This window comes from Phacochoerus africanus, chromosome 2 (assembly GCF_016906955.1).
Source record: "Phacochoerus africanus isolate WHEZ1 chromosome 2, ROS_Pafr_v1, whole genome shotgun sequence".
NCBI classification, from domain to species: domain Eukaryota; kingdom Metazoa; phylum Chordata; class Mammalia; order Artiodactyla; family Suidae; genus Phacochoerus; species Phacochoerus africanus.
The window spans coordinates 195,200,641-195,214,907 of record NC_062545.1 but is presented as its reverse complement, the minus strand read 5'-3'; the positions used below and the strand labels follow the sequence as shown (position 1 = coordinate 195,214,907).

The following is a 14,267-nucleotide window of genomic DNA, read 5'->3' as shown; positions in this document are numbered from 1 at the left end:
CAAACCTAGGTCGGTGTCAGGTTGGTTTAGACGCACTTAAGATGGGGAAGCTGCCGAAGCCAAATGACATCCCATCTTGGGCAGGAGCTCCCAAAGACTTCACAGAGCTCAAGGTGTTCCAGCTCCAGATGCGGCTGCTGGAAGCCTTATTTGGCCCGGAGGGATCTCAAATCCCCATGTCGAAAAGGTGAGCAAGGTTATGCTTGAGATGAGGGCTCTGGAATCTTTGGACCTCACCGAAGTCATGGTTTACAGTCCTTATTTGTACAAATTCTGGACCAAGTGGCACCACCAGTGTCAGGAATGAGGGATGCTCACACTTGAGGAAGCCTTCAATTCACTTGACTAGGTCCTCCAATGAAGTGAAGCAACCAAACAAACCTGGGACCAGGATGTAAAGAGTACTGGCCAGAGCTGGAGTGGATCTACTCCAGCCTAACAAGGAAAAACCAGTTACTTTCCAGTCTCTGCCTCCTGATGTGACTCCCTGACCCAAGGTTGCTAATTAAAGAATAAAATTTTAAATAGTTTAAAAAAATTTTTTTCTGATTCATTCTTATGATTTTGTCATTCATTGTATGATTTTTTTTTTCTGAGATTGATTTCTGGAATTTGAATTGTTAACTCTTAAAAGCTTAAGTATTTTATTTATTTTATTTTATTATTTTATTTTATTTTATTTTTTTATTTTATTTTATTTTATTTTATTTTATTTTATTTTATTTTATTTTATTTTATTTTATTTTATTTTATTTTATTTTATTTTTGGTCTTTTTTAGGGCCGCACCCATAGCATACGGAAGTTTCCAGTCTAGCAGTCAAATTGGAACTGCAGCAGCTGGCCTATGCCACAGCCACAGCAATGTGGGATCTGAGCCTCATCTGTGAACTATACCACAGCTCATGGCAATGCCAAATCTTTAACCCACTGAGCAAGGCCTGGCATCAAACCCACATCCTCATGGTTACTAATTGGTTTCATTATTGCTGTGCTATTATGAGAACTCCAAAGAGTTTAAGCATTCTTAAGGCTTTTGAAATGTATTTTCTTTTTTTTTTCATTTATAATGATTTTTATTTTTTCCACTGTAGTTGGTTTACAGTGTTCTGGCAATTTTCTACTGTACTTCAGCATGACCCAGTTACCCATACATGTATACATTCTTTTTTTCTCACATTATCATGCTCCATCATAAGTGACTAGACATAGTCCCCCCAGTGTTATACAGCAGGATCTCATTGCTTATCTTTTCCAGAGGCAATAGTTTGCATCTATTAACCCCGAATTCCCTACCCATCCCACTCCTTTCACCTCCCCTTTGGAAAGCACAAGTCTTTTCTCCATGTCCATGATTTTCTTTTCTGTGGAAAGGTTCATTTGTGCCCTATATTAGATTCTGGATATAAGTGATATCATATGGTATTTGTCTTTCTCTTTCTGACTTACTTCAGTCAGTATGAGAGTCTCTAGTTCCATCCATGTTGCTGCAGATGGCATTATTTTATGCTTTTTTAAGGCTTAGTAGTATTCCATTGTGTATGCCTACCACCTCCTCCTAATGCAGTCATCTGTCAATGGACATTTGGGTTGTTTCCATGTCTTGGCTATTATGAATAATTCTACAATGAACATGAGGGTGTATATGTTTTTTAAGGAAAGTTTTGTCCTGATATATGCCCAAGAGTGGGATTGCTGTGTCATATGGTAGTTCTATGTATGGATTTCTAAGGTACCTACATACTATTCTTCATAGTGGTTATACCAGCTTACATTTCCACCAAGAGTGCAGGAGGGTTCCCTTTTCTCCACGCCCTCTCCAGCATTTGTTATTTGTGGGCTTATTAATGATGGCCATTTTGACTGGTGTGAGGTGGTATCTCATGGTGGTTTTGATTTGCATTTCTCTAATAATCAGTGATGTGGAGCATTTTTTCATGTGCTTGTTGGCCATCTGTACATCTTTTTTGGAAAAATGTCTATTAAGGTCTTTTGCCCATTTTTCAATTGGGTTTTTGGCTTTTTTGCTGTTGAGTTGTAGAAGTTGCTTGTATATTCTAGAGATTAAGCCCTTGTCAGTTGCATCATTCGAAATTATTTTCTCCCATTCTGTAAGTTGTCTTTTTGGTTTCCTTTGCTGTACAAAATCTTGTCAGTTTGATTAGGTCCCATTGGTTTATTTTTGTTCTTATTTCTGTTGCTTTGACCTGAGAAAATATTCATAAGGTTGATGTCAGAGAATGTTTTGCCTATGTTCTCTTCCAGGAGTTTGATGGTGTCTTGTCTTATATTTATATTTGTCTTTCAGCCATTTTGAGTTTATTTTGCTACATGGTGTGAGGGTGTGTTCTAGTTTCATTGATTTGCATGCAGCTGTCCAGATTTCCCAGCAATGCTTGCTGAAAAGACTGTCTCTTCCCCATTTTATGTTCTTGCCTCCTTTGTCAAAGATTAATTGACCATAGGTGTGTCTGGGTTTATTTGTGAGTTCTCTATTCTGTTCCATTGGTCTGTATGTCTGTTTTGGTACCAGGATCACTCTGTCGTGATGACTATGGCTTTGTAATATTGCCTGAAGTCTGGAAAAGTTATGCCTCTGCTTGGTTTTTGTTCCTGAGGATTGCTTTGGCAATTCTGGGTCTCTAGTGGTTACATATAAATTTTTGGATTGTTTGTTGTAGTTCTGTGAGAAATGCCATGGGTAATTTGATAGGGATTGCATTGAATCTATAGATTACTTTGGGTAGTATAGCCATTTTTACAATATCAATTCTTCCAACCCAGGAGCATGGAGTGTCTTTCCATTTCTTTGAATCCTCTTTAATTTCCTGGATTAATGTTTTATAGTTTTCAGCATTTAAGTCTTTCACCTCCTTGGTCAGGTATATGCCCAGGTACTTGATTTTTTGGGGGTACAATTTGGAAAAGGTATTTTATTTTTTATTCACTTTCTAATATTTCATTGTTAGTATACATAAATGCAACTGATTTCTGAATGTTAATTTTATATCCTGCTATTTTGCTGAATTTGTTGATCAGTTCAAGCAGTTTTTGGGTTGAGTCCTTAGGGTTTTGTATATATAGTTTCATGTCATCTGCATCCAGTGACAATTTTACCTCTTCTCTTCCAGTTTGGATACCTTTTATTTCTTTTGTTTGTCTGATTGCTGTGGCTAGAACTTACAGTACTGTGTTGAATAACAGTGGTAAAAGTGGGCATCCTTGTCTTGTTCCAGATTTTAGCTGGAAGGCTTTTAGCTTTCCTCCATTGAGTATTACATTTGCTGTGGGTTTGTTGTAAATGGCTTTTATTTTGTTAGACTGAAATGTATTTTCAAATTATCCTTTAGAAACACTGCCACTCTGTATTTCCATTGGTAGGCTACTATGATAGTGCCTGTTTGTAAGCATGTACCAGTACATTTTGGGGATCAAGGGTAAAGGTGATTGAGAAGCAAGTCACGCTATTTTATTGTTAAATTAATTTACATTTCGTATCAAGTGAAGTTAGCTTTTTCTTTATTAAAATTATGTTTATTGTTTCATTTGTAATATTTGTCTATTTAGATTTTTTTTCAGTCATTAATATTTTCCTTTATGGTTTTTTTCTTTGAGGATATTCATTGAAAGATCTTCTTTTGACTTTTTTTAAAAATTTTATTTGAGTATAGTTGATTTCCATTTTAGGTGTATAGCAAAATGAAAGACCTTCTTTGTGTTTGAAAGTAATAAAACATATAAATCTATATTTTAGTGTTTATTATTTTTTCATTTTTTAACATTTAAATCCGTAATCAAAATTAAATACTTTTTATTTGCAGTAATATTTTTGCCTCAAATATTAACTGATTGTTTTTGTTTTAGCTCCATCATAATCATTTCCTGGTGCCTTAAAAGGCATCTGTATCATATGCAGACTTTTCACATATTCCAGGTTTTCGGTGCTTTCTGTATTCCCTTGATCTGCCATGTTATGCATCAATACCATAACATTAAATTATTGTAAATGTATGAGATTTTTGCCTATCTGTAAAGGTAAACCCTCATTATTATTTTTCACTCTTTACTTCACAATTATTCTTGGGTGTTTTTGCCATGTATTCTTCTAAAGTGGAATTAGTTTGCCAAGTCTGAAAATCCCTTTTGCTGTTTGATTTTCTATGCTTTTGTGGACTAATATGAGGATAATTGATATTGCATGCTATTTGTCCTTGCTTTCCCAGAATTCAGCATATTTCTTCATTTACTTAAGTTTTTCTTGTTGTCTTTTGGTAAAGTATTGAGATTTATCATATAACCCTTGGGGTATTTATTATTAATTCAATTCCTAGATATTTTATAGTTGTGTTGCCATTGTGAATGGAATTTTTATTATACTTAATAATTTATTTTGCTAGTTTATAGAGAGAAAATTGATTTTTGTATATTTAATTTGTTACCTGTCTATTTACTCAATTCTTGCCTTATATCTAATAGATTTTCTGTTTCAGTTGATTCCCTTGGTTTGTTTTAGTATATAATCAGTTTCAAATAATGATAATGTGATTCCTTCCTTTCTAATATGTATAACTCAGTTAATTTCTTATCTTATTGAATTGTTTGGAACTTGTTAAATAATGGTAAATAACAGTAGTGAAAGTAGGTCTCAATTTTAATAAGGACTGTGTGTGACAGGTGAAATTTAGATTATTGATTTTATATAAGCCTTTGGTATTATTATTGATAATAATAAATAATCGTATCATGTGAAATGGGCCAAGTAGTAATTTCATTTTTTCCTATGTATTAACTCACTGAATTTTCTCAGCAGATAGTTAGTGGTATTATCATTATTGTTATTCCCATTCTACAGATAAGAAAATTGAGGCACTTCCCAATGACTTCCCAATGACCATATAGTTAGCACATATCAGCACTGGGGCTGATCTCCAGAAATCTGGGCTCCAGGGCCTATGTTTACACCCCATGGCATGCTGCCCTTTCAGGTTTAGAATGTGCCCTGAGAGGCTCATATACCAAGGTCAGTATCAGAGATGGATGCATATATCCAGAAGCTCCCTTCTGCCTTTTGACCTCTATGCAATACTATCTGTGTTAGTATATTTCCTAAGGGCACCAGCCTCATGTCATCCTTAGAAAAATACTCTCCAGATCATGCTGTGTAATTATTTGGCTTGCTGCTTGATTTATGTGCTATAATGATTAGGTTTTTTAGTACTAAGTTTATGCTAATATTTTTCCATTTTTATTGTTATAATTGACATATAACATTATTAGTTTCAGCTATACAACATTATGATTTGATATGTTTATATTGCTAAATGATGATCACAATGCCTTGTTAATATTCACCACCACACATAGTTACAATCTTCTTTGTGATGAGAACTTTTAAGGTTTACTCTCTTAGCAATTGTCAAATACATGCTATAGTATTATTTATATAGTTACCATGCTATACAATATATCTCCAGGACTTATTTATTTTATAATGAGAAGCCTGTAACTTCTGTACATTTTGCCCACCCTCCATCCCTTTCCTCTAGCAAAAAACAATCTGTTCTCTGTATCTATAAGTTTGTTTGGTTATTTCAGATTCCACATATAAGTGAGACAGTATTTGTCTTTCTCTGATTTATTTCACTTAGCATAATGCCCTCAAGGTCCATTCACATTGCTACAAATGGCAGGATTTCCTTCTATTTTACGGTTGACTAATATTCTGATATATCTATATATTTCATTCTTTCTTTATCCATTCATTCACTGATGGATACTTCACTTGTTTCATGTATTGGCTACTATAAATAATAAGGTTATAACAATACTTTAAAAGAAATTCTGAAACATTTCCTTATCAATGTGTGGTTTGTGTTCAGCTCTTTCTCTTTTTTTACTTTCCTGGGGCCCCCATGCCTAAACAATATTTTTGGGGCACAATATTTTTTCCTCCTATCTGTGCATTGTTGCTTCATTTTCTTTGATATTTAGTGGTGCAAGCAAAGTTTACTAGTTTTGATTATTTATAGGAATCTTTTTTTAATTTCTTTTTATATATGTTTTTCTGCTGCACAGCATGGTGATCTTGATCTTTATTTTGTTTATTTTCATTAATTATAACATGTATTCGGTGAATCTGTTTTTTATCTGCATGGTGTTTACTTTTTTAATGAAAGGAGGTTATTTCTTCTTTCTCTGCATTCTTTTTTCCTCTTTTTCTTTTTCTTGGCATCTGTTATGACTACCATACTATTTAATCTGAAAGTCCAAGATCACTTTTCCTGAATCTGTTCTACAATTCTTATTTATATATTCAACTCATCATTTTTATCTAGTTTTTCCTTGAAATTTTGGAAAAATTCCTTGAGGTTGTCTTATACAAAACAAATTTTATTTTCTGCAATGAACAGTCAGTTAAGTATTTCCATTTGGCTTTTAGTTTAGAAATTGTATTTTCCATCTCAATTTTACAGTTTATTCTGAGCTCTTATTCCCTCATCATGCCTTTTGCTATACCTTCTTTAATGCAATATACTTTGTGATTTCTCTCCAAAAATATAAAGGAAAAATCTCCCAGATTTGCCCCATTTCTGGCAGTAAATATATTTCCCAAAAGGACATTTTTTTGGTGTCTTCTAAGTGTCACCCCCTTAACTATATTATTTCTATATAGGTGTAACATATTCCTTCTATGTATTTTCATAGAGGGTGTTCAGTTATGCTTACTTTTATAAAAAAGATAGGCTTTTCTAGAAATTTTGTAGGTATTGGGGGCAGATTGTAATGCCTATCCACTTATAACTTGGGTTTGGGACACAAACAGAGGCCCATGCAAGAACTAAGGACTGATGGACAACTTACCACACAAAGCCAGGACTGTAAAGATGGCAACTGATGTCAGTAAACTACAATCTGTGAAGCAAAAATGGGTTTACTTGACTCCCTTGACCATGGCTTTGGGTAAAGTAGGAAAAGAACAGAAAAATCTTTATGCATAATTTCTCAACACAGACTCTCCTTGAAGCAGATTGGAGTCATAATTCTGTTGTACACAGTAGCCCCAAAAGACCTCAAGCTGAAAATTCTGCCTGTAACGATCCCTGTTTGGTTGTCCCCATGTGCCCTAGGGGAGGAAAACACAAGTCTTTCTGAGCTAAGGGCATTAAAACAATCCACCCTCAGGTTACTGCTGTGGTGTGGGTTCAGCACCTGGCCCAGGAAACTTTTTGCATGATGCAGGTCCTGTCACAAAAGAAGAAAAAAAAATCCACAAAGGCTTTCTTTGAATTAAAAAAAAATCAATTTAGAATTTTAAAGAATCATAAAATAGTTGAGCATGCCTACACTGTTATTGACATCAAACAGAAAAATAAAACCAAGAAATGATGCATACAAAGGCCATATACAGGAATAATCAGAGAATATAAAATAACTGAGTCTACAGAGTTTCAGAGACAGTTTTTTTATTAATTTTTTAACAAATATATTTATGTTTATTGTTACAAAATAAACTATTAAGATTTGGTGACAAAAATTTTCTAAGCAATGCAATATGGTTTATCTGTTTCAGTAACTTTATTTTTTTAATAGTTATTTCCCCAATACTGTTTTTTCCTACTGTACTCCATGGTGACCCAGTTACACATGCATGTACACATTCTATTTTCTCACATTATCATGCTCCATCATAAGTGACTAGACATAATTCCCAGTGCTACACATCAGGATTTCATTGCTAATCCATTCCAAAGGCAATAGTTTGTATCTATTAACCCCAAGCTCCCCAACCACCCCACTCCCAACCCCTCCCCCTTGGAAACCACAAGTCTATTCTGCAAGTCCATGATTTTCTTTTCTGTGGAAAGGTTCATTTGTGCCTTATACTAGATTCCAGATATAAGTGATATCATATGGTATTTGTCTTTCTCTTTCTGACTTACTTCACTCAGTATGCGAGTCTCTAGTTCCATCCATGTTGTTGCAGATGGCATTATTTCATTCTTCTTTATGGCTGAGTAGTATTCCATTGTGAATATATACCACCTCTTCCTAATCCAATCATCTTTCAGTGGACATTAGGGTTGTTTCCATGTCTTGGCTATTGTGAATAGTGCTGCAATGAACATGCGGCTGCATGTGTAGAGACAGTTTTTGAGATGGGTGAGTTAAAGAGAAGAGTCAATAAAGCTGTGGAGATAATTATTAAAATGGAATATTGATGTTAAAAATGTTCAGAATCACAGTGTTAGATATAAAAAATATAAAGTTAAGAGACATGGAGAAAAAAAAAAAAATGAGTTCCTGTCGTGGTGCAGTGGTTAACGAATCCAGCTAGGAACCATGAGGTTGTGGGTTCGATCCCTGGCCTTGCTCAGTGGGTTAACGATCCGGCGTTGCCGTGAGCTGTGGTGTAGGTTGCAGACTCGGCTCAGATCCCGTGTTGCTATGGCTCTGGCATAGGCCGGTGGCTACAGCTCCGATTCAACCCCTAGCTTGGGAACCTCCATATGCTGCGGGAGCGGCCCAAGAAATAGCCAAAAAAGACAAAAAAAAAAAAAGAGAGAGACATGGAGGACAGAGTAAAAAGGTATAAGTTTAATAGAAATGTTAGGCTCATCACTGATTTTCTTGATTTTTTCTACTTTCCAAGAGATAATGAGTGACATTTTTAAACGAACAAATGAAAGACACCAAATGAAAGACACCAATCTGTAGGGTCACCAAATTACACATAAAGGAAAGAAAAATCTGAAAGTACTTCTGATTATGAAAGATAGAACATCCTATGAACCACAAAATGGGAATTATATAGATTTTTTGGCATGCTATATAGATTTTTTAAACATAATTCTAGGGAGCAATAATTTTAAAAGTATTTTGTACATGAATATTTTCTTCATAATATTATAGAGACCCCCACAAATGTTTATGTATTATTGGCAAATCATAGCAATACTATCTAAAAGTATATTTGAGGGGTCTTCATTTCTAAATCTTCACCAGAAATCACAGAATTATGTGCTTTGTATTTTGCTTTATCCTTCTATCAATAAATCATAAACATTTTCCATGTTAAATTTATATTATAATTATCACTTTAATGACTTTACTATAGCTCATAAAATATATCCCACTATAATTTCCTTATTAAATATTTAGAGCTTTATTTCTCTCAAATATTAATTATTGTATATAATCTTGACATACTGTGCATTTTATGCATATAGCCTCCCTTTTATTTAGAGTAAATTCCTTAGGAAAATTTCCCAGAAGTGGTGTTATCATGTCAAATAGTCATTGTACTTTGATATGTGCCAGGTTTTACTACAAGAGTCATCACTAAGCATTATAAATTTGAATATACACATATATATGTATATAGATACATGTATGTATATATATGTATATATACATTATATGTATATATAAAGTTTGTTGAGTATAAGAGGCATTTTTATTTTAGTGATAAAATAAAATTATGTTTGCCTTTTGATTATTTTTCCTCTTTTGCTCACCAATTTTTCAGTACTTATTGTTTATAAACTTATCTTTTGTGGATCTTATATTTGTCTTACCAATATATACTTTTCTGCAATAACACCAATATTAAAATATGTAATTTTCTGTCATAACACAAATATTTTTCACATATTGATATTTTAAAATTATGTGAGGATGAGGGTAGTAGCCAATTTTAGTATCAAATATACTTAGGAATTTAACTTATATGGGGCAGATTGTCAAGGAAAGTTAAACAAAAAATTGCAAAGGATTATGCCAGTGACTCTCACTACCAATGTGGTGAACAGATGGAGGCTTATACTTTCTAATAGTGTTGTTATCTGAACATTAGTGTGATAGACATTGTTCATTGGCTCACCCAGTGCCTGTTTCCAACACTCTTCTGTGTCTCTTTTAAAAGGGATGAATAAGCTAAAATATTCAGTTACCAGATGAATATAAAGCTGAAGTGCATTTATTACATAGTTCTGGCCAATTCAGTGTAAGCAAGAGTATGCTGGTACCTCCTCCCCGCTCTGTCTCTCTCTCCTTTTCCTTCCTTGAATGGTGATGTGCTGGTCAGATCTGCAGCAGTCACCTTACAATCATGATGAGAAAACCAGAAGAATGGCTGAATAAAGTGGCACTAATTTTATTAAAACACTGAAATAATGCCACAAACTTCCTATCCCCTAGAAATTGTGACATGCAAAAAATAAAACCCCATTTTATGTTTAAGCCACTATAGTTAGGCTTTCTGTTAATGTCTGTGGAAAACAAATCCCAGTTAACACAATTAAGCTGAGGGAGAGGAAAACTGGGTCTCTGTTTTACTGACACACTTTTAAACTAGCCTAAAGCCAGATTTATTTATAAACTTGCTGCTATGAGTCCATGGTAACTGGCCAAAGCATATAACAGAATTTCTAAATTTTATCTACCATTTCTTGGATCATATCAAGAGAGTGAATACATCTCCTGGAGCAAAAATTAAATAATTTAAATGCTCATGGCAAACAATAGGAGAACATAATTTATAGACTTTCTTACACTCGCTACCCAGAGAAATAAAGTCCTATCCATTTAACAAATACAGTAAGTATCCAAGAGACACTCCATCCATGTTTCTCCATATCCATGAATTTATAGCCATTACTTACCTATTTATAACATACTGAGGACATGTCATATAAGAGGCTGTGTGTTCTTTACATCCAGGGATGTAAAGAAACAGATACTGCTCAGTGCTTGCCTTTGAGTACCTCACTCTGGGGTGGAGGTAGGAGGTAAGAATAGGCCGTTTGGATAAACAGATTTTTTTGTTGTTGTTGTTAGGTTTTTTTGTTTGTTTTTGTTTTTGTCTTTTCTGGGGCCGCTCCCATGGCATATGGAGGTTCCCAGGCTAGGGGTCTAATCAGAGCTGTAGCCGCCGGCGTATGCCACAGCCACAGCAACACAGGATCTGAGCCACGTCTGCAACCTACACCACAGCTCACGGCAATGCCGGGTCCTTAACCCACTGAGCAAGGCCAGGGATCGAACCCGCAACCTCATGGTTCCTAGTCGGATTCGTTAACCACTGTGTCATGACGGGAACTCCTAAACAGATATTTTTGATACTGTGTGAGAATAAAAACCATAGAGTCATAAAGTGAGATTCACTGAAGAGGGCAAAATGGGCTGAATATTCCCCAAGACCCCATGGTCAAATAAGTGTTATAAGTTCCTTTATTCAAGGTCTTCTCGACTCGTTGTTTCATATATTTATTCATTTGTTCATTTATTTCTTTAATTTTCTTTATACAGCTGCATCTGTGGCATATGGAAGTTCCCAGGCTGGGGGTCAAGTCGGACCTGCCGCCGCAGGCCTATGACACAGCCACAGCAACACCAGATCCAAGCTGCATCTGTAACCTACACCACAGCTCATGGCAACATGGGGTCCTTAACCCACTGAGCGAGGCCAGGGATTGAACCCACATCCTCGTGGACACTGTATTGGGTCCTTAACCCATTGAGCCACAACAGGAACTGAACTAGTCATTTTATGATAGCAATCACTAGCTGAAATAAATGAACCAATATCTGAAATCTGAGACTATTTTTGCATTATTTAAAAGTTATTATTCTGTCTGTTGCTGTGCAGAAGTCAGCTGTTATGAAGGAATTGCCTCGGCCCCATCAATCTGGCCTATGCTCTGAGATTAATTTCCCCCAGGACTTTTCCTTCCTTTGAGCTGTAATCTGCTCTACTGGATACTGGGTAACAGGTGTGCTGCTTGTCCCCCGGCGCTGTATTCTTCTTCACATCCTCCTTGTTTACCCACCTTGGCCACAAGGTGGGCACTGACCAAGGATGAATGTGTGACCTCCACTTCATTTCTCTCCCTTTCAAGCCAGGCATTCTAGAATAAAGAAAAGCAGCCAGGATGAGGGATTGAGGAAAAGTATCAGACCTCAGAGCTGTCTCTTGGAAGAGACTGAGATGTTTTTCTCTCTTTAAAAAGTGATCTTTTCGATTGACTTAAGGAAAATAACTTGTTAAATATCTGTCTTTCCCCTCCCACTGCTGTTGTTTACAGAGGAACAGATTTCCCTTAACTCTGAAATAACATCTCCTTTCTTTAGGAAAACAGGTGTCCAAACATAGAACAAATCACATTTTTTTTTTGTCTTTTTAGGGCCACATTCGTGGCATATGGAGGTTCCCAGGCTAGGGGTCTAATTGGAGCCGTAGCTACCAGCCTACGCCAGAGCCACAGCAGTGCCATATCCAAGCTGCATCTGCAACCTACACCGCAGCTCATGGTAATGCCGGATCCTTAACCCACTGAGCAAGGCCAGGGATCAAACCCACAACCTCATGGTTCCTAGTTAGATTCATTAACCACTGAGACATGATGGGAACTCCCGCAAATCACATTTTTAAGCAGTTGAAATAAGTTGAGGACTTTACACATTGCTTTATTCTTTTGCTTGTAAATTCTTTTGTGACACAATTTCCCTTTTTGGAACTTTGTTTTTCCTTGGGACCCTATGGCCAGTCTTTTAAAATTTGTATTATCACATCCCTCTCTGCTATATCATTATTCTCTGGATGGAAAAATCTATTTTTTAAAAAATGTAATATTCAACTATTCTTTTTCATTTATGTGAAATGTGCTTTATAAACATGAAAATCTCAGGACCACATAAATTCTGTGATATTAATCATCTTTTATAAGAAGAAAGAAAGAGAAATTGAACTGATGTTGATTAATATTGTGGGGACTTTGACATGTGCCTTATTGTGACATATCTGAGTATATGGAGAGGAGAATTATTATCCTTTTATGAATGAGAAAATCAAGGCTAGTGGAGTTCATCTATCTAGGATCACACATTCAGAAAATAGTAAAATCAGTATTCAAACCAAACTTTTATCTAACTTCTCAAACCATGCACTCTACCTCCATGTAATAAAGTCCCTCCTAGTCCAGATATAGTACTTTGTTGAGTAGTTAAGTCAGAATCAACTTATGAGTCTCTCTTACTTACCAGCCGGGAGGCCATGGCTAAAATATCAGTTCTGAGGGTCTAAAGCGCCTTTTGTGTGGAATGGAGACACTAACTTTACCCACCTCACAGGACTTTGATAAAGATTCACTGAGTTGATGCATGTAAAAGGGCTCAGAACAGACTGGCACATGTAAGTGCTCAATGATGTCATTCATTGTTACTATCATCTGTTACTTTGTGAATAGCATAGAGTAAATGTCATGGCTTTGCTCGCATGTGTTCTCTCAGTACAGCTGAATAGGTGGTTCTAAATAAATGGTATTTTTGTCTATTTCATTATTTATTTATTTATTTTCAAGTTTTAGTATTTGTACCTGAAGGATCTCCCTCGCTCTTCTCCATTGGCTGGTAAATTTATGGGAGAGAAAGGGTATCTTTTTGTAAAATTGTTTTCAAACTTCTGTTTCAGCTGTGAAACCCTTTTGTAACATACAGATAGAAGCTCCACTGCATTATCTAAAGTGGAGGGAGGTGACTCCTATATCTCCATGCACCTGCTGCCCTTTAGTACCACTACCCTCTCATTATGTCTTAGAGGTACTTCTGGGAAAACCTGAAGGTCGATGTAATGCAGGCTGAGAACTACTAATCCACAAGCACACAACAGAACACAGTGGACTGCAACTGCATACTATTATTAATTAATAGAATTAAAATACAATTAATTCATAATTTCTGTGATAGGTCCATGTCCAGGAGTCCTTCCTCCTAAACTCAAATGGTCTTCATTTCGTTTCCATCCCACACTCACCGTGGACTGCTTTGTTTAACTGACAGGGTCTACAGTTTGGTACCCGTGAACTGGAAGAGATGGGAGCCATGTTCTGCTTGGGCCTCCTCATCTTGGAACTCAAGTCTGTAAGCTGCAGCCATCAGCTCCTGACCCGTGCAACAACTCTACTGAATGCCACGGAGGAATCTCTGGACCACCACCTCCAACGGTAAGATGCTTACAGTTTGAACCTTTGTGTTTCCATCAGAGAATATCTCAGAAATGAAAGTTGCATGGACCTGTAGGTCTTTGACAAAGAGAAAATATGGAGGAGCTGTCAAAGTTGAAGGTAGGGCAGCAGGGCTCTGCTGGAACCAGACTCGGGACTTTCGCACTTCTGGGTGAAAACGAGGGTGTTGCTTACCTGTGCAAATAGATGCAAATATAAAACTGCATACATTTCTAAATAAGTCTTTTATTAAGTTTTGCTCATGTCTA

The 14,267-nt window shown here is 35.9% G+C and overlaps 1 protein-coding gene across 1 annotated transcript in view; it reads left to right on the top strand.

The window, feature by feature from the left end:
* The window catches only part of AGBL1 (AGBL carboxypeptidase 1), a 794,103-nt gene that overhangs the window by 590,020 nt on the left and 189,816 nt on the right, over positions 1–14,267 (top strand). Inside the window, exon 22 of the mRNA XM_047767507.1 lies at positions 13,835–13,998. Within this exon, the coding sequence (XP_047623463.1) occupies positions 13,835–13,998 (164 nt within the window). The remainder of the gene's footprint in view (positions 1–13,834; positions 13,999–14,267) is intronic.